The following is a 21,346-nucleotide window of genomic DNA, read 5'->3' as shown; positions in this document are numbered from 1 at the left end:
TTCTCCAGGATAGATCACATCTTGGGTCACAAATCAAGCCTCAGAAAATTTAAGAAAACTGAAATCATATCAAGCATCTTTTCTGACCACAATGCTATGAGACTGGAATTCAATTACAGGAAAAAGACTGTAAAAAACACAAATACATGGAGGCTAAACAGTACGCTACTAAATAACCAAGAGATCACTGAAGAAATAAAAGAAGAAATAAAAAAATACATAGAGGGCTTCCCTGGTGGCGCAGTGGTTGAGAGTCCGCCTGCTGATGCAGGGGACACGGGTTCGTGCCCCGGTTCGGGAGGATCCCGCATGCCGTGGAGCGGCTGGGCCCGTGAGCCATGGCCGCTGGGCCTGCGCATCCGGAGCCTGTGCTCCGCAGCAAGAGAGGCTGCGGCAGTGGGAGACCCGCATACTGCAAAAAAACCAAAAAAACAAAAAAACATAGAAACAAATGACAATGAAAACATGACGACCCAAAACCTATGGGATGCAGCAAAAGCAGTTCTAAGAAGGAAGTTTGTAGCAATTCAATCTCACTTCAAGAAACAAGAAAAATCTCAAATATACAATCTAACCCTACACCTAAACAACTAGAGAAAGAAGAACAAAGAAAACCCAAAGTCAGTAGAAGGAAAGAAATCATAAAGATCAGAGAAGAAATAAATAGAAATGAAGAAAACAATAGCAAAGTCAATAAAACTAAAAGCTGGTTCTTTGAGAAGATAAACAAAATTGATAAATCCTTAGCCAGATTCATCAAGAAAAAAAGGGAGAGGACGCAAATCAATAAAATTAGAAATGAAAAGGGAGAAATCACAACTGACACTGCAGAAATACAAAGGATTATAAGAGACTACTACAAACAACTATATGCCAATAAAATGGACAATTACGAAGGAATGGACAAATTCTTGGAAAGGTACAATTTTCCAAGACTGAACCAGGAAGAATTAGAAAATATAAACAGGCCTATCACAAGTAATGAAATTGAAACTGTAATTAAAAACCTTCCAACAAACAAAAATCCAGGACCAGATGGCTTCACAGGCAAATTCTATCAAACATTTAGAGAACAGCTAACACCAATCCTTCTCAAACTCTTCCAAAAATTGCAGAGGGAGGAACACTCCCAAGTTCATTCTATGAAGCCAACATCACCCTGATACCAAAACCAAAAAAGATATCACAAAAAAGAAAATTATAGACCAATATTACTGATGAACATAGATGCAAAAATCCTGAACAAAATACTAGCAAACAGAATCCAACAACATATTAAAAGGATCATACACCCTGATCAAGTGGAATTTATCCCAGGGATGCAAGGATTCTTCAATATACGCAAATCAATCAATGTGATACAGAACATAAAAAAATTAAGGAATAAAAACCATTATGATCATCTCAATAGATGCAGAAAAAGCTTTTGACAAAATTCAACACCCATTTATGATAAAAACTCTCCAGAAAATGGGTACAGAGTGAACCTACCTCAACATAATAAAGGCCATATATGACAAACCCACAGCAAGCATCATACTCAATGGTGAAAAACTGAAAGCATTTCCACTAAGATCAGGAATAAGACAAGGATGTCCATTCTCACCACTCTTATTCAACATAGTTTTAGAAGTCCTAGCCACAGCAATCAGAGAAGAAAAAGAAGTAAAATAACACAAATTGGAAAAGAAGAAGTAAAACTGTCACTGTTTGCAGATGACATGATACTATACATAGAAAATCCTAAAGATGCCACCAGAAAACTACTAGAACTAATCAATGAATTTGGTAAGGTTGCAGGATACAAAATTAATGCACAGAAATCTCTGGTATTCCTATACCCCAACAACAAAAAATCAGAAAGTGAAATTAAGGAAACACTCCCATTTACCACTGCAACAAAAAGAATGAAATACCTAGGAATAAACCTGCCTAAGGAGGCGAAAGACTTGTACTCAGAAAACTATAAAACACTGATGAAAGAAATCAAAGATGATATAAATAGATGGAAAAATTTACCATGTTCTTGGATTGGAAGATCAGAGAAGCAATCTACAGATTCAATGCAATCCCTATCAAACTACCAATGGCATTCTTCACAGAATTAGAACAAAAAATTTTACAATTTGTATGGAAACACAAAAAACCCTGAATAGCCAAAGCAATCTTGAGAAAGAAAAACAGAGCTGGTGGAATCAGGTTCCCCAACTTCAAACTATACCACAAAGCTACAGTAATCAAGACAGTATGGTACTGGCACAAAAACAGAAATATAGATCAATGGTACAGGATAGAAAGCCCAGAGATAAACCCACACACATATAGTCACCTAATTTATGACAAAGGAGGCAAGAACATACAACGTAGAAAAGACAGCCTCTTCAATAAGTGGTGTTGGGAAAACTGGACAGCTACATGTAAAAGAATGAAATTAGAACACTACCTAACACCGTACACAAAAATAAACTCCAAATGGATTAAAGACCTAAATGTAAGACCAGACACTATAAAACTCTTAGAGGAAAACATAGGAAAAACACTGACATAAACCACCGCAAGATCTTTTTTGACCCACCTCCAGGAGTAATGAAAATAAAAACAAAAATAAACAAATGGGACCTAATTAAACTTTAAAGCTCTTGTACAGCAAAGGAAACCATAAACAGGACAAAAAAACAACGCTCAGAATGGGAGAAAATATTTGTAAGTGAAACAATGGACAAAGGATTAATCTCCAAAATATAAAAACAGCTCATGGAGCTCAATATCAGAAAAAAAAAACAATTAAAAAATGGGCAGAAGACCTAAATAGACATTCCACCAAAGAAGACATACAGATGGCCAAGAGGCACATGAAAATATGCTCAACATCACTAATTATTAGAGAAATGCAAATCAAAACTACAATGAGGTATCACCTCACGCCAGTCAGAATGGCCATTATCAAAAAATCTAGAAACAGGGACTTCCCTGGTGGCACAGTGGTTAAGAATCCATCTGCCAATGCAGGGACACGGATTTGAGCCCTGGTCCGGGAAGATCCCACATGCCGTGGAGCAACTAAGCCCGTGCGCCACAACTACTGAGTCTGCACTCTAGAGCCCGTGAGCCACAACCACTGGGCCTGTGTGCCACAGCTACTGAAGCCTGCGCGCCTACAGCCCATGCTCTGCAACAAGACAAGCCACCGCAATAAGAAGCCTGCTCACCACAACGAAGAGTAGCCCCCCCGGCTCGCCGTAACTAGAGAAAGACCGCATACAGCAACGAGGACCCAACGCAGCCAATAAATAAATTTTAAAAAATCTAGAAACAATAAATGCTGGAAAGGATGTGGTGAAAAGGGAACCCTCCTGCCCTGTTGGTGGGAATGTAAATTGATACAGCCACTATGGAAAACAGTATGGAGGTTCCTTTAAAAACTAAAAATAGAACTACCATATGACCCAGCAATCCCACTACTGGGCATATACCCTGAGAAAACCATAATTCAAAAAGTCATGTGCCACAATGTTCATTGCAGCTCTATTTACAATAGCCAGGACATGGAAACAACTTACGTGTCCATCGACAGATGACTGGATAAGAAGATGTGGCACATATATACAATGGAATATTACTCAGCCATAAAAAGAAACGAAATTGAGTTATTTGTAATGAGGTGGATGGAGCTAGGGTCTGTCATACAGAGTGAAATCAGTCAGAAAGAGAAAAACAAATACCGTATGCTAACACATATATATGGTATCTAAAAAAAAAAAAATGGTACTGATGAACCTAGTGGCAGAGCAGGAATAAAGATGTAGACATAGAGAATGGACTTGAGGACACGGGGGAGGGGAGGGGGAAGCTGGGGAGAAGTGAGAGGAGCATCGACATATATACACTACCAAATGTAAAATAGTTGGCTGGTGGGAAACAGCAGCATAGCACAGGGAGATCAGCTCAGTGCTTTGTGACCGCCTAGAGGGGTGGGATAGGGAGGGTGGGAGGGAGGCTCAAGAGGGAGGGGATATGGGGATATATTTATGTATATGGCTGATTCACTTTGTTGTACAACAGAAACTAACACAGTATTGTGAAGCAATTATACTCCAACGAAGATGTGTTTTAAAAAATAATATTGGGGGCTTCCCTGGTGGCGCAGTGGTTGAGAGTCCGCCTGCCGATGCAGGGGACACAGGTTCGTGCCCCGGTCTGGGAAGATCCCACATGCTGCGGAGCGGCTGGGCCCGTGAGCCATGGCCGTTGAGCCTGCGCGTCCGGAGCCTGTGCTCCGCAAAGGGAGAGGCCATAACAGTGAGAGGCCCGTGCTGCACACACACACACACACAAAATAATAATAATGATAATTTTGGTAACATAAAAATATAATACCTAAAATTTTTTAAATAATGAAATTTACCACATTTTATAACATATATTTGCTTTTAAAATAGGTCATGAAAATATGTCTATATGTATATTTTCCAGGTCTGGTTGTTTTTTTTAACATCTTTATTGGAGTATAATTGCTTTACAATGGTGTGTTAGTTTCTGCTTTATAACAAAGTTATACATATACATATATCCCCATATCTCTTCCCTCTTGCATCTCCCTCCCTCCCACCCTCCCTATTCCACCCCTCTAGGTGGTCACAAGGCACCGATCTGATCTCCCTGTGCTATGCAGCTGCTTCCCACTAGCTATCTATTCAGGTCTATTTTAAAGTAAATTACAGACATATCTCACTTCACTGGTAAATACCTAAGCCTGCATCTCTAAGAAATAAAGAAAATCTTTGCAACCACAATATTATTATCACATAATGAAATAATTTCTTAATATCAGCCAGTGACCAGTCCATATTTAGATTTCCTTGGCCCCCCAAGAAAGGTTGAAAAATTGTTGTAATTTATCAGAAACTGATACGTCAAGCCTAGCAAATATCTCAAGCACAAGTGATCTTCAGCTAAGCCAGGAAGGGAGAGATGCAGACATATAACAAATGGGGACACATCTGCCTCCCAGTCCACCAGCTCCCTCAGCTCCCAGCCCTACAAAAGAAGCTAGTGAGGGGCCTGGGAGGAGAGAATCTGTCTGCCTTTTTTACTTCTGTCCTGGCATTTTCTTCACAGGCCTTGGCACACAGTAGGTCCTGAAGAAACATCAGGTGAATGAATAAATAAGAGAAAAACCCCTGACCTGGCCCTGGTATCCTGTAGGGTCAGGAACCACAGTGTCTGAGTCTTCCCTGTGTTCTAGGTATCACCCAGGCCACAGCACACAGTAGGTCCTGATGAAGTGCCAGGTGACTGAATGAACAGTTGTATATCCCCAGCACCAGCACTTGGAGTCATTCAGAGTCAGGGACCACAGAGTTGGCACTCCCTTTGCCGCAGATATCATGCAACCCAGGCCTTAGCACACAGTAGGCCCTCAGTAGACATGAATGAATAGGTCAGGTAAATGAATGAGTAGGCGAACATCCTCAGCACCACCCCTGCAGCCTTTCACGGTCAGAGACCATGCAATTCTGGTCCATTCCTGTGATCCAAACTTTGCCCAGCCCAGACCTCAGCACATAGTAGGTCTCCAAGAAGTGCCAAGTGACTGAATGAGTAGTTTATACATCCCAGCATCAGCCCTGGAGTCATTAAGAATCAGGGACAACAGAGTTGGTTCCTCTGTGTGCCCCAGACATCACTCAGGCCATAGCACACAGTAGGTTCTCAAGAAATACTGAGTGACTGAATGGATAGTCGAAATGCCCAGCCCCAGCCCTAGAGCCATTCAGGGTCATGGACCACACACAGTCTGGCTCCTCCCTCTGACCTTTGCTCAGTTCAGGCCTATGCACACAGTAGGTGTTCAGTAAATGCCAGGTGAAATGGGTGAATGAGTAAAATGGAACCTAGTTTACAGACATGGTGCTGAGTTCAATGACCTGAGAGAACAGAAGAAACAGGCCCTCAGCAGCTGAAGAGCTGCGGGTCAGCCCCGCCTTGGGTGGGGGTGGGGCCACAGGGCCGTGGGCGGGGCCACAGGACTGTCCACTGAGCCCTCCCATCAAGACTTCAGGGAGAGCCTACCTGGCTGGAGTGCGCAGGCGCAGAGGGCTCCGGCGCCCCTTGAGTCCACAGGCACCAGCCTGTATTCGCTGGGTGAAGGGCTCCCAAGCTGATTTTGACTTCGTGGGGGACTGTGCTGCTCCGGCCTCGCGTGTAGGCTGGTTGGCCGGCTGTGACCTCCTGTCCCTGCCCAGGAGCAGGGATGGGCTGTAGGGATGTGTGTGGCGAGTCTGCCCTGAGTCCCTCCTGCTGCTGTCAGCAGCCCCCAGAGGAAGCAGGAGTTTGTAGACCCTCCTGCTGCAGAAAGAATGGAGCCCCCGCGAGGTCAGAGTCTGAGTGTCTACAGCTGCAGAAGGAGCTGAGCCCCTGGAGCAGCAGTCATCGAAAATGTTTGTTTCGGAGCTTTTGAAATTTAGGGATACAGATAAGGTCAAGAGGAAGAGAAGTGGACAGTCCATGAACACCACGGTGCTGGATGCTGAAGCCGCTCCCTGGTGGCAGCTTGCAGCAAGCCCACCGACCCCAAAACCACTCTCACAACCGGAATTGCCCATCCTCGGAGTAGGCAGTCTCATGATGAGAATTACAAGCTATGGACCAGCGGCTGGGCATCCCAGCTATTTCCGTATGATTTTAAATTTGCCATATTTGCCAACTTATTTGACCTATTTCCCCCTCCATCACGTACCCCACATACTATATGCAGATACTACCCTGGGTCCAACATCTCCGTTCCAGGAGGGGACAGAGCAGCTTCAAGCATTTGGGGGAGAGGGTCCAAGGGGCTGGGGCCCCACAAGGTGGTGTGGGTGTAGGAAGGGTTCCTGGGAGACAGAGCCTGATCTCTGCAGCCCTCTCCAGTTCAACCATCCCAAGACCAAGTTTCTCTGGGGAAAGCCACCCGAGTAGGAGGACGCCAGAAAAGAGCCGCATTAATCCGTAATTGTCAGGTGGTGATACAGGCTATAAGGATGATCAGAGTGAACTGCGGAGGGGGTGGTCAAGGAAATCCTCTCTAAGGAGGCGAACGTTGGAGCAGAGACCTGTAGGACTGAGGGAGCCATGTGGGCTTCTGGGGGAAGAGCATTCCAGGCAGAGGTCCATTCCAGAGCTGGTGCAAAAGTCCTGAGGCTGGTGCACGATGCGCTTGTTGGAACAGCAAAGAGGCCAGTGCAGCTGGATCAGCAGCTGGAGCAGCAGCTGGAGCAGCGGAGGGAGCAAAAAGCAGAGACGGGGGCGCAGGCGGGTTTGCGTGGGGCTGGCTGGCCCGGCTATTGTGAGGACTTTAGCTTTTACTTGCTGAGGTGTGCATTATACATGGTCTTAATTATGGTTTAATGGGATCTGCCTGGCTGTTGGGTGGAGAACAGAGCATCAGCGGTGCTGGTGGAGACTTTAATCATCCATGAAATGAGGTTCCTGGCATGTGGTAGAGCCCAAATAAATAACCACTGCTAATATGATTTATATTACTAGCGTGATTATTTTCAATATCTCACAAATGTGATTAAGAATACCGGCTCCGTCTGAGCTAATCACAGTCCCTTGGCCTGGACATCTATGATGGTCTCCACAGGCATCTCCATTCCACTCTTGCCCAGCTGCGCATTATTCTTCGCCTGCTCCTCCAACAGCTTGTTCCTGCCTCGGGCCTCTGCATCCTTTATTGCAAGACTCTGGTCCCTGCAGCCAAGCAGCGACGGGAGGTGGGGTGTGTGTGACGAGAATCTGCCCTGAAACCACCCCCGCCTCCCCGCCTTGCCAAGTAGGTAATGGGGGTGGTAGCTATTCTCCCAGGCACGTGGAGAAGGAGAAGGAGGTCACCCCCAAAAGGAAGGTAACTAGGAGGCCAGCGGAAAGTCCTCAGCAATATTTTTAGACCTGGAGAACCAGCTCTAAATTTTTTTCCTTATAAATCCATTCTTTACTTGGACAATCCTCCCCTTCCAACTCACTGCTTTTGTTCCAGGAATACTTAATACATTAAAAAAAAAAAAACATATACTACCTCCCCTGCATATTTCTAGTAATTATCTTCCAAGACCCAGGAATATTTTCCCAGCATTTCCAAGAATACCATTCCTGAAAAGAGATATTTTATTTTAAATTATTTTCTGCATTGGTCAATGCCTTTTACAAATAACTTCTTTAACACAGCTTACATATCCTCATTTACATATTCAATCATCACAACAGTTCATTCCAGCTCTAAATGAAGCTGATTTCATCCTGAACTTTGGTGTAAGTGAATCTATAATGAATCTCTTTGCTTGAGTTCGTTTGAATTGAGACTCTCCTATTTGCAACCAATAAAATACTAATGAATGAAACAGCTGAGCCTTGTGTTTCTTTCTTTTAAGGGCCAGTTCTTGGCTTGTTGGGTGCAATCATCCAGAGAGGGGAATGGAGAGAGAGAGAAGCCCATACTTCTCCTGCCCTGATTTCTCTAGCAAACTCGGGGAGGCCACTGAAAGTCCTATTAAAACAAAATGACTGGGCTTCCCTGGTGGCGCAGTGGTTGAGAGTCCACCTGCCGATGCAGGGGACACGGGTCTGGGAGGATCCCACATGCTGCGGAGCGACTGGGCCCGTGAGCCATGGCCGCTGAGCCTGCGCGTCCGGTGCCTGTGCTCCGCAACAGGAGAGGCCACAACAGTGAGAGGCCCGCATACGGCAAAGATAAATAAATAAAAAATAAATAAATAAACCCAATACATGTTAAAGGAAAACAAATTATAAACTAGAGAAATAATGGACATAAATAAATCCTAATGATGGTTCTTCAGAAACTTAATAATAAACTAGATAAAACTTTGACACATCTAATAACCACAAACCGAAGTTGAAAGGCAGAAAGGGGACAGAATAAAATAAAGAGAAGATTTTGTTTAATTATAAAATACTGTGCACAAATAAGCTAATCATCTGGCGGGGGAAGCTTAGTGGAATGGAGCATAGCCTAGGGGATAAGAGAACACTGTAAATCATAAAAATTAATGGAGTAAAAAGTATTCATAAGCTAATAACATGAGAAGAAATGGAGAAAGCCATCCAAGAACTCACTGAAACGTCCCCTCCATAGCTCTAGGACCTGATTACTTTACTGGTGAGTTCTTTCAAAATGTCAAGGAATTGATACTTCTCAAGCTACAGAAAGTATTCGAAAGCACAGAAAAAGGTTAAACTTTACTCAAGTCCTTCCATGATGCAAGCTTAGCCACGATACCAAAACTTAACAAAGATAGCACCAGTCTTACATAAGAAGATAGAGGCAAGAATCCTACAGAAAATATCAAGAAATAGAATTCAATATCTGAAAAGACTGCTGTACCACCATCCTAAGAATGCAAAGATGATTTGTAGTTAAGAAATCTACCAGATTTTATCGCTTCTAAGTTGCACGTGTTCACCTTCTCTGAAGTCAGGATGCATCTTCCACTTGGTGGCATCTTACATTTAAGTAGCATTTTTTTTCTTTCTCAGGGGTATACAAAATAATGCGTGTTTTACAATCGATGATGTCTTAAGGTCAGTGAAATACAGTAATTCAAAACCTCACACAAAAAGGTTAAATACAAAAGAAAAATCATCTCAATGGATGTTTAAAAGGCATTTGATAATATTCAAGACCTATTCCTGATTTTTAATCAGGGCTCTTCCTTAACATGACACAGGGCATCTATTTCTAAACAATAGCCACTTTTATAGTTAAATGTGAAACATCATAGGCATCCCTGTTAAAACCAGGAACAAATAAAGCACACACACTACCAAGACTATGGTCATTTGTTGCGGAGCTTTTGACCACTCCACAAAGCCCTGAAACACACACACACACAAAAAAAAAAGAAGAAAGAAAAACTATAAATATCAGAGGGGGAGCCACCATTGTCACGTGCAGGAAAATGGGATTACAGGATTGGGAATGAGACAGTGTATCAGCTGTAAAGCTGTTTGAATTAAAAACTACAAACTATAGCACAGGGAACTATCCTCAATATCTCGTAATAACCTATAACGGAAAAGAATCTGAAAAAGAAAATTTATGTATATGTATAACTAATCACTTTGCTGTACACTTGAAACTAACACAACATTGTAAATTAACTATACCTCAATAAAAACAAATAAAAAAGTATACAACAAAGTGACCAGATATAAATATACAAAAGTAAGTACTATACCTATGTCCTAGCAGAGGAAATATCAGAATGATGATACATGTGGTGAAAATTTCAAAATGATATATAAATTCTCACAGTTTCAAATACCACCTGTACTCTAATGATCTTCACATGTACGTGTGTGTGTGTGTGTTTTTCTTGACCCAACCCCTCTCTTAAATTCCTGACATAAATCTCACTGTATACCTGCCATCTCCGCTTGAATATCTCATGGGCATCTTAAACTTTACATTTCCCAAATATCCTAATATCCCTCCCCACTGGCCAAAAAAAAGCTCCTCTTGCAGTTTTCCCCCAGTCTACCCCTCAGGTCCCTCCAGGCATCCAACTGTGGCACCCTTGACTCCTGTCTCTCAATACCCACCTCCAACCCACCAGCCAATGCTGTTGGCTTCACCTTCCAAATACAACCAGATGCTGACCACTTCCATCCACTCCCCCCAGTACCACCACACCGGTCAAAGTCACCATCACTCTTGTTTCTTTCTTTGTTTTAATTCAATTTCAGAGTTTATTTTATGGGAAACTGTACCACTATCTTACACCATACTGCCATATTAACTCGACATGGAATAAAGACTTGAATGTAAAACTTAAAACCACAAAGCTCATGGAAGAAACATAAGGCAACGGTTCCTTCATATTGGTCTTGGCAATGATTTTTTTTAAATATGACAACAGAAGCACAAGCAACAAAAACAAAAATAAACAAGTGGGACTACACCAAACAAAAATGCTTCTGCACAGCAAAGGAAACTATCAACAAAAGGGCAAACTATTGAATGGGAGAAAATATTTGTAAATCATACAACTGACAAAAAGTTAATATCCAAAACATATGAAGAACTCATGCAACTAAATACCAAAAAACAAAACAAAACAAAAAAACCTCCAAACAATTGGGTTAAAAACTGGGCACTCTTGTTTCTTATCCTGACACTCCCCTCACCCCCAATTTCTTTTGTATGCGTCAGCCAGAGTGATCCCTCCAAAGCTAAAGTCACTCTGCCCCAGCCACTCTCACCTCCAAGCTTTGCAGTTATGCTTTCTCCTGCCTGGATATCTCCGCCACATCTTCCAGCTCCACATTTTCCACCACATCTTTAGAAACCCCCGCCCGCACCACTCTGTATAGAACAGCATCCCCCAATACCTCCCCACGGTAGACCACCCATCTGCCCTCCCCAGCTCTCTTTCTCCCGTGTCCAGAGAGGGCAGAGATTTTAGTTTGCTCGTGGCTGTATCTCCAGTGCCTGACCCAGAGTCCAAGTTTATAAATATTTCTCAAATGAATGAATGAATGGAAAGACAGGGACTTCCCTGGCGGTCCAGTGGTTAGGACTCTGTGCTTCCACTGCAGGGGGCACGGGTTTGATCCCTGGACTAAGATCCCGTATGCTGCGTGGCACGGCCCCCCCCAAAAAAGGACATACCACAACGAAGGATGGGAAGACAAAATGTTTAAAACGGTGACAATTCTTCTGCAAAATAACGATGAGTTAAATGCAATTGCTATTAAAATATCTGGGAAGTTTTGGGAATGGGCATGAATGAGTTATCTGGAGAGCTAGGCAGTGGTGAACATTAAAAAAAATTCTGTTAAAGGAGAGAAATGAAGGGGACACGTACTATGAGATGTTAAAGCATGTTATAAACCATTAATGGGATTTTCATCTCTAATCTTCGGGAAAGGACCAATTCCTCCCTCTAGCTTGCTCTCCCCCACTGGATGCCACCTCATTTCAAACCTTCCTTTTACAACCTGGAGAGAATAACCCACGTCAGCTGTTCCCAAACCTGGCAGAGCATCAGAAACCTCTTGGGGGAGTTTTTCACATATTTTGGGCTCTACCGTGGGAATTTTGGATTCAGTGGATCTACGTTCAGAGATCTTATGAAGTCTCTAATAATCCACACTACAGAAAATGAAGCCAACTGGATAAACATTCATTCTCCTGTGGCAACAAAAACAAGGATAACCTAACAATTCATCTGTTGAGGAAATGGGCATGACACAACTGCTGTATAGAATATTCGGCAGCTGTAAAACGTAATTTTTAAAAAGGATGAAAGTGATCAGGATGGAAAGTTATCCAGACGATATTGTTGTGAAAACACCAAATGGCAGAATAATAATCTTGCTATAATTTCCTTTTTCGGGGGTTAAGAAATATATGTCATTTACTGTAGGACTCTATTTATATGAAGTCAAAACGAATCTATGCAACCAGAAATCAGAACTGGGATGAGGGAGTAAGTCAGACTGGAAAGGAAGATGAAGGCATTTTCTAGGATGATGGCAGGTTGGTTACACAAGCATATGTGTCGACACTTACTGACATGTGCATTTTATTGGAAATAATTATGCCTCTTTTTTTTTTTTTTTTTGGCTGTGCTGCGCGGCATGCAGGATCTCAATTTCCCCGACCAGGGATCTAACCCGTGTCCCCTGCAGTGGAAGCACAGAGTCTTAAACACTGGACCACAAAGGAAGTCCCAGGTATTCCTCCATTTTAAAAAAGCAGAGTATAAATTCAGGAAAATGTAAAAAAAAAAAAGTTTTAAAAAAGAAGAAAATGTAGTTAATATGGCTCATCCGAAATCCAAAAATTTTACACATACACACACGCACACGACACCACACGTAATGGACCCGTCAGTGCCTCACTTAGTTCCTCGTTGTTTCTCCTCCAGCTGCTGTGAGTGTTGGCTGCTAACTTGATGGTTTATGGTTTATATTTATGGTTGCCCCCTTTCTCCTAAGAAATGCCCTTTGCTAAGAGGAGCCACCTCTCTAGAGAGTTACCTAGAAGGTTACACTCACTGTCCACAACCAGCGATGGGAGATAAAAGCCTCCCCACTGGCTCAGAGAAGGACTGGTACTATTCACACTCCAGAGTTCCCTGTGGGATCAGACTGAAGCCGGACCTCAGTTAAACCCATATAATACTTGCCTCACTCCCTCTCCTCCTTCCCAGCCTCCCTCACCCCTTACGGGTTCTACCCAAGAACACACTTCCTCAATAAATCCCTTGCACAAGAATCCTAGTTCAGTCTCAACTTCCAGGAAAAAAAATGCCTGCAAGGAAACGGGACAACCTTCTAAAAACATTCTGTTGAAGTATAATAAGCAAAGAGAAAATTGCATGTATCCTACAAGCATGATGAATCTCCGGAAGGTGAATCGTGTAACTGGCACCCAGAAGAAGCAGCAGATCATTATCAGCACCCCAAAATGTCCCCCCTCATGCTCCCTCATTTACCCCACCTCGAAGGGAACCAGTATCTGGATTTCTAATGTTGTAGATGAGTTTTGCTTTTATAGCAACTTTTACCAAGTCTATTTCTTTCCTTACCTCATACTCTGAGAAGGTTTGCATTTGTGACACATGCTTGTATTTTATGGTATGGGAGTGATGGGACTATTTTTTCCTCCCTGCTTTCCTATGTCTGGGGCCATAGAGTGGGAATTTCTGCCTCTTAGAAATGTCAGGGGACTTCCCTGGCGGTCCAGTGGTTAGGACTTCACCTTCCAATGCAGGGGGTGTGGGTTCTATCCCTGGTCGGGGACCTGGGATACCACATGCTTTTCGGCCAGGAAGCCAAGGCATAGAACAGAGGCAGTATTGTAACACATTCAATAAAGACTTTAAAAATGGTCCACATCAAAAAAAAAAAATCTTAAAAAACACGAAGAAATATCAGGGTGCTTCCCTGGGTGGTGCAGTGGCTGGGAATCTGTCTGCCAATGCAGGGGACATGGGTTCGAGCCCTGGTCCGGGAAGATCCCACATGCCGCAGAGCAACTAAGCCCATGCGCCACAACTACTGAGCCCGTGCACCACAACTACTGAACCTGCACTCTAGAGCCCATGTGCCACAACTACTGAAGCCTGCACGCCTAGAGCCCATGCTCCGGAACAAGAGAAGCCACCACAATGAGAAGCCCGCGCACCACAACGAAGAGTAGTCCTCGCTCGCCGCAACTAGAGAAAGCCCACGCACAGCAACGAAGACCCAATGCAGCCAAAAATAAAATAAGTAAAATAAATTAAAAAAAAAGAAATATTAGGAAAGTAACTCCTTTCCTCCCCTCCATTCCTTCACTCACTCCTCCCCACCTGAGGGGTGGAGGGACATAACTGAGTAGTGGGATGGGGAGAAGCCCTCACCCCTTATCCCCAGTCCTCTCTTGGGGGAGGATAGTCCCCAGACAGACAGGATACTTTAGTGGTTAAGAAAGGCACTGGATTCAAATCCCACCCCTACCACTTACAAGCTGGGTGCTCTGGGGAAAGTGTACTTGACCTCTCTGTGCCTTAGTTTCCCTGTCTGTAAAATACAATTGTAACGGATCCCACATCAAGAACTATTAAGAGAATCAAATAAATTGATTTAGCCCCATGGTGAGGGCTGTGGAGCCTGCCTCTTATTGATATTAAAGGTCTCTGGTCCCATATGGCCTGATCTTCTCTTTTTTATTTTTTGGAAGGGGGCCACCTATAGGAAGGAGGCTGAGTCCATGCAGAAAGGTCAGCTGGGTCAGGACCCACCGCCCACCCCTGCCGGGTCCCAGCCTGTGCTCCATCAATGTTGGTTGAATGAGCCATGACGGAGTGAATAAGTGAATGAATGAATGATGTCACAGAGGTCTCTGGGCACCTCCCCCACCCTAGCTTCATCTTAAAGGGAGGGAAACCATACTAACTACTTCACAGGGCTCATGAATTAATAATGAGAGCTAGTGAGTGTCGAGTTAATAACAAGAACCACCCAAGACATGGAAGCAACCTAAATGTCCATCAACAGAGGAATGGATAAAGAAGATGTGGTACATATACACAATGGAATATTACTCAGCCATAAAAAAGAATGAAATAATGCCATTTGCAGCAGCATGGATGGACCTGGAGATGATCATACTAAGTGAAGTAAGTCAGGCAGAGAAAGACAAATACCATATGATATTGCTTTTATGTGGAATCTAAAAAAGTGATGAAAATAAACTTATTTGCAAAACAGAAATAGAGTCACAGATGTAGAAAACAAACTTATGGTTACCAAAGGGGAAAGGGGAGGGGAGGGATAAATTAGGAGTTGGGGATTAACATACACACTATACTGTATACAAAATAGATAACTAATAAAGACCTACTGTCTAGCACAGGGAACTCAATATTCTGTAATAACCTATATGGGGAAAGAATCTAAAAAAGAATGAAAATATGTACATGTATAACTGATTCACTCTGCTGTACACCTGAAACTAACACAACATTGTAAATCAACTCTACTCCAATAAAAAAAATTTTTTTAAAAATGTAAAATAAAATAACAAGAACCACTTAGAATCATGTCAGTCCCATAATACGTGTGACATCAGTGCGTGTCTTACCTGGATCACTTCCAACCAGCTGGAGGTTCCTAACTGGTTTCTACACCTCTGCCTCTCCCTCTGCCTCATCCAATCTCCCTTCCTTCCTCAGAGGCCAACAGAGTGGTTTCTGTAGATCCCCAAATCCCCAGAGGCTCCCCACTGCCTACAAGATACACCTGGGGACTTCCCTGGCGGTCCAGTGGTTAAGACTGCGCTTCCACTGCAGGGAGTGAGGGTTCCATCCTGGTTGGGGAACTAAGATCCCACATGCTGCACGGCCAAATAAATAAATAAAAATAAATAAAAACACTTCTTTAAAATTAAAAAAAAAAAGATACACCCAACCTCCTTGGCGTGGAACTCAGCAGCGAGAGGGTCCTGTGAAACATTAGCTGGAACCTTCTCTGCCTTACAGTATCCACCCAACTCAGAGTGAAAGCCAATATTTTAGCATGGTTGACAATACCCTACATCATACACCCCCATCACCACCATGACCTCATATCCTACTATTCCTTTCCACTCTTCTCCAGCCAACCAACAGCCCCCAGCCCCGCTGTTCCTCACGCATTCCAGGCGCACTCCTACCTCAGGGCCTTTGCCCTTGCTGTACCCTCTCTGCCCAGAACCTCTCCCCACCAGATATATCTGCCAGTCTCACTCCCCACCTCCTTCAGGTCTGTACTCCAATAGCTCCCTCTCAGGGGTACTTCCTTGACAATCTTCTTAAAATAGCAACCTTTACCCTCACCTCGTACGCCCATAACTCTGCTTAATTTTTCTCCATAGCACTTATTACCATCCAGCATGAAGTATAGGTTAGCTACTCATTTTGCCGATTGTCTGTCTACCTCGGTGACTGTGAACCCATGAAAAGAGAAGCCATCGCTCTCCCATTCACTGTTGCACCCTCATTGCCTTGAACACTGCCTGGCACATAGTAGGTGCGCAACAAATAGTTATGGACTGAATGAATGATCCCACTCATCCCAGTCCCTGCTATGCCCCTAACTCCAGTGTTTCCCCAAATGTGCCTTATTACATCATGCCTCCGTCTTTGCACATGCTGTTTCCTCCCCTGCTCTGCCTGGGAAATGACTCATCCCTAAAATCTCAGGTATGGTGTCTCTTGGGTATTCAAGGATAAACCTCCTGGCCCACAGAGTTACTTTCTTCTTCCATTGAGCTATCTCACGTGCAGCCAGCACTTATTTCTACACTATCATGGTTGGTTGTTCAGCTTGCCTCCCCCCACCTTGTGTCAATAAACCTTTTCCTGGCTTGAGCCAGTCCAAGTTGGATTTCTGATATACGATTGGCAGATGGGACCCTCATGTGTTGCCAAGAGTGGTTATGTGGTTTTTTCCTAATGTATAAGATAAATACGTAAATAAAAGAACCACTGTTATTATTTCACATGTTGATGTCTTATGCCCCCCACAGAAAACACTAGGTATTTCAGTGAGAGGAATGTGCTTGATAACTCGTTTTGGTTTTACTTGCAGTACTTGGATTAAAACCCAGTAGGTAGTTAGTGGTTGGATGGATGGATGGATGGATGGATGGATGGATGGATGGATGAGTAGGCATATGGGTGGATGAATAGTAGCCACATCCTTCCAACAGCCAACAGGTAGTAGACAGATGAATGCGTGGGTAGATAGATGAGTGGATCGATGGAGGGGTGAGTGGGTGGGCTGAATGGATGGAGTGGTTGCATATGGATGAATGGGGAGATGATTGGGTATATAGATAACTGGATATATGGATGGATGGAATGGGTGTGTGGATGAGTAGGTAAAAGAAAGGCTGGGTGGATGAATCAGAGGACAGATGAATGGATGGTGGATGTTCAGTGGGTAGATGGATGAATGGATAGGTAGAAGGGTGAATAGTTGGGAGGGTCGATGGATGGATGAATAAGTCAATAGACAGATGACCTCACATGGATGGATGGATGGATGGATGGGTATATGGGTGAGTAGACAGATGGATGCTTGGGTGAATAAATGAGAGGACGGATGAATGAATGGTTAATTTATGAAGGATTTATGAGTGAAGGGTTGGAGGGTACACATGAGTGGAGTTGCCCCCACCACCTGAGACCCTCCACTCCATGTCTGACTACCATGGAATATGTCCCGTTTCCCATGGGAGACCTCTTGGGGCTCACATCCCCAAACAGACTTTTGTGGGGCAGGGAAATCCCAAGCTGAGGAAGGGAGTGTGACAACCCACTGAGATCTGCAGAGTGGGGCATCATCAAAAGAGGAAGGAATCGCCAGCTTACCTGGGAGTCCTCTGACTCTTCGTCTTCCTCCACCGAGCTCCACTCCTGGGGATGCCCAGTCTCGGGAGAAGGTAGGTCTGGGTGAGGGGAGGGATGGAGGAGAAAGGAGTCATGAGTGAGTGACCAGGCCAGCTGGATGGGTTCTGCTTTCTTCCTGTCTGCCAACTCTCCTCTGCTGATATCCTAAATCACACACACACACACACACACACACACTCTGCCCATGTGGTTCAGGTGGGGTGGAGAGAAGGAGAGACCTGAATTCTGATCCCATTTCTGTCAGTAACTACCTGGGAGACTTAAAGCGAGTCACCTGATGTGATCCACTACCTAAGCCTCTATTCCCTCACCTGTCAAATGGGTACAATAGTTCCTTCTCTACAGGCCTCTGGCAAAAACTGAGTGAGAAAGCAGAAGAAAAAGCCATAGAGTTAAACCAGGAGGAACAAGGCTTCCCCAGGTTCCAGCCTCTGGTGAAGAAATCTCCCCATATTCGAACCTCAACATCCTTCTCATTCCTCAACTGGATAGAACTGGGGGTTGGACCAGAGACGGCCATTTTCCACTCTTTCTGCACCCAGGTCTTGCCGGGAGCCCCAAACCTCCTCCTCACTGCCAGAACTGACATTTCTATTTCCCACAACTTCTGTCCCAGATCTGCTCATCTCCTGTGGAAGGAAGGACCTTTCCTAGTAGAAGGTCCAGCCCCCATTCTCCTGTGGGGGTGCCTTTCAGGTGTCCCCATCTCAGCAAATGGCACCACTCTTCGCCAGATGTTTGGGCCAAAATCCCAGGGGTCACCCTTGATATCTCTTTGTTCCTCCCCTGTCCACTCCTGGACAGTTGTAGGAATCTCCCAACTGGCCTCCCAGCTTCTACTCTTGACCTCCTAATCCTACGGTTCATTCTCACACGCAGCTGGACGCAGAGTTTCTCAACCTGGGCGCTGCTGGCATTTCAGGCTGCGAAATCCCTGTGGTGGGGGGGTCTGTTCTGTGCACCGTAGGACACTAAGCAGCATTGCTGGCCTCCACCCACTAGATGGCAGCAGCATTTCCCCAGTTCTGATAATTCAAGGTCTCTTATGTTGCCTGGGGAGGACAGTGGGGTGTAACATTGTCCCCAGTTGAGAACTACTGATTTAGAAGAATCTTTTGAAATACAAATGAGATCCTGTCTTCTCCTCTTCAAAACTTTCCAGTGCTCTCCCAATACTCAAGTAACACGCAAACTCCTTGCCAAGGTCGACAAGATGCCCCATCACTGGTCCCAGATGATCTCTATCATTTTTCCCTCCCATCTCCCTGCTCTGTTCCCCGTGGTCTCCTTGAACACAGCAAACTTGCTGCCAATGTGGGGTCCTTGCACGTGCAGCTCTGGCTGCCCTTGAAGCTGTTCCCCCATCCTTGGAACAACTGATCCTTCTTGTGCTTCTCCCACCTTCCCCAATCACACTGTCACACCCCACCAATCATCCTGTTTTACTGTCTCCATAGGTCTCGTCAGACATGACCTTTCTCTTTATTTTGTAACTTCTTTCTTTAGTGCCTGTTTTCTCCTCTAGAATTGGAGCTTGGGACTTCTCTGGTGGTCCAGTGGTTAAGAATCCACCTTCCAATGCAGGGGACGCAGGTTCGATCTCCGGTCAGGGAACTAAGATCCCACATGCCGCAGGGCAACTAAGCCCATGTGCCGCAACTACTGAGCCCCCATGCCACAACTAGAGAGAAGCCCGCATGCCACAGGAGAACCTGCACGCCACAATGAAAGATCGCGCATGATGCAACTAGGACCCAATGCAGCCAGAAATAAATAAATAAATATTAAAATAAAAAAAGAATTGGAGCTCTACAAATCCATCTTGTTCACAGCAAGACCCTAACGCCTGGCACATAGTAGGTGCTTGTGATAGATTTTTGCCCCCAGTGGCCTCCAGCTTGTTCACTGCTCCCTGTGTCCACATCCTTGGGCTGCCCTCCCCACTCTGCCCCACTGATTCTGAGCTTGACCATATGGCTTATTTCGACCAATGGCCGGTGAAGAGCTGGGTTGCCAGTGGAGGCTAAAAAAGTGCTTGTGACCTGGGGTTTTCCCTTGCTTGCTGGTCCCAAGAACTCTGCAACCACCCCCGTGAGAATAAGCCTGGGCTAGCCTGCTGGAGGCACATGGCTTTATGTCAGCACCATCAAACCAGCTAGACACACCAGTAAAGCCATCTTAGATGAACAAGCTGCCCTTCAGCTCACTGCAGCTGCACTGCGGGAGCCGACACAGGCAAGGGCAACAGAACTGTCCCCTTAGGCCACATACATTGCCAACCCACAGAATTGTTAGCAGCTAAATGACTGTTGCTTTAAGCCACTCAGTTTGGGGCTGACTTGTTACACAGCAAAAGCTGACTGACACAAGGCTCCATAAAACTGTGTTGAAAGGAGCAAAGGAATGAAGTTGTGTCTTTCCCTAGGCTCTTCCATGACCTCCCCCCCTCCACAGAACCACTGCCCCTCACCTTTCTTGTCACTGTCACAGCCAGAGGCCCCAACCTCCACAGCCACGCAGTCCTTGGTGAGGGAAGCATGCTTCTCCCAGGCCCTGTCCTCCTGAGACAGCAGCCCCTGCATCTTCTCAGGCCTGAGACTGCATCTCTCCAGGAGGCTCAACTTTAAAGGCAGGCTTCTTCTCCTCTCCCCAGTCCAGGGTTCTGTTGGGTTTCCCAGGGAACAGGATTCAGAACCTGAGGACAGACAGACATTTAGTCACTCAACAAATAGTAACAGAGTGCCAGCCCTGTGTCAGGCATGATTCCTAGGTGCCAGAGAGATACAGCAGTGAGAGAAGCAAAGCTCCTTTCCCTCTTGGGGCTTACATTCTAGTGGGGGGAGAGAGACAGCATGCCAAATGACAGCACGCACACACACACGCACACACATACACACATTCCACAACCCAAAGCATAGAGCTAGAAGTTTTTAGGAAAAGAGAGTTACCCGCATAATCCCTGTAGCTACAGAGAGAAGGATCCTACTCTTCCCTCCAGCCCCCTATAGCATGACTTTCTCCTCTGCTGTCATTAAGAAGAAGAAGGAGAAGGAGAAGGATTTGCCAAATAAGGGTTAAAAAATCCAATTTAAAATTAAATATTCTTTAGGGCTTCCCTGGTGGTGCAGTGGTTAAGAATCCGCCTGTCAATGCAGAGGATACGAGTTCGAGCCCTTGTCCAGGAAGATCCCACGTGCCGTAGAGAAACTAAGCCCATGTACCACAACTACTGAGCCTGTGCTCTAGAGCCTGCAAGCCACAACTACTGAGCCCGCGTGCCACAACTACCAAAGCCAGCGCGCCTAAAGCCTGTGCTCTGCATCGAGAAGCCACCGCAATGAGAAGCCCGCGCACCGCAACGAAGAGTAGCCCCCACTCGCTGCAACCAGAGAAAGCCTGCATGC

At 44.8% G+C, this 21,346-nt stretch overlaps 1 protein-coding gene across 1 annotated transcript in view; it reads right to left on the bottom strand.

The window, feature by feature from the left end:
* SMIM17 (small integral membrane protein 17) overlaps window positions 1–21,346 on the bottom strand; it is a 36,051-nt gene that overhangs the window by 3,376 nt on the left and 11,329 nt on the right. The window contains 2 exon segments of the mRNA XM_089902028.1: window positions 17,904–17,980; window positions 20,413–20,637. Coding sequence (XP_089758154.1) covers window positions 17,904–17,980; window positions 20,413–20,524 — 189 coding nt within the window. The 5' untranslated portion in view covers window positions 20,525–20,637.

This window comes from Delphinapterus leucas, chromosome 20, assembly GCF_059928025.1.
Source record: "Delphinapterus leucas isolate spDelLeu-1000000601 "Yukka" chromosome 20, BTC_Dleu_Yukka2, whole genome shotgun sequence".
Lineage (NCBI taxonomy): Eukaryota > Metazoa > Chordata > Mammalia > Artiodactyla > Monodontidae > Delphinapterus > Delphinapterus leucas.
Note: the sequence above shows the minus strand (reverse complement) of the source record. Positions and strands in the feature narration are given on the sequence as shown.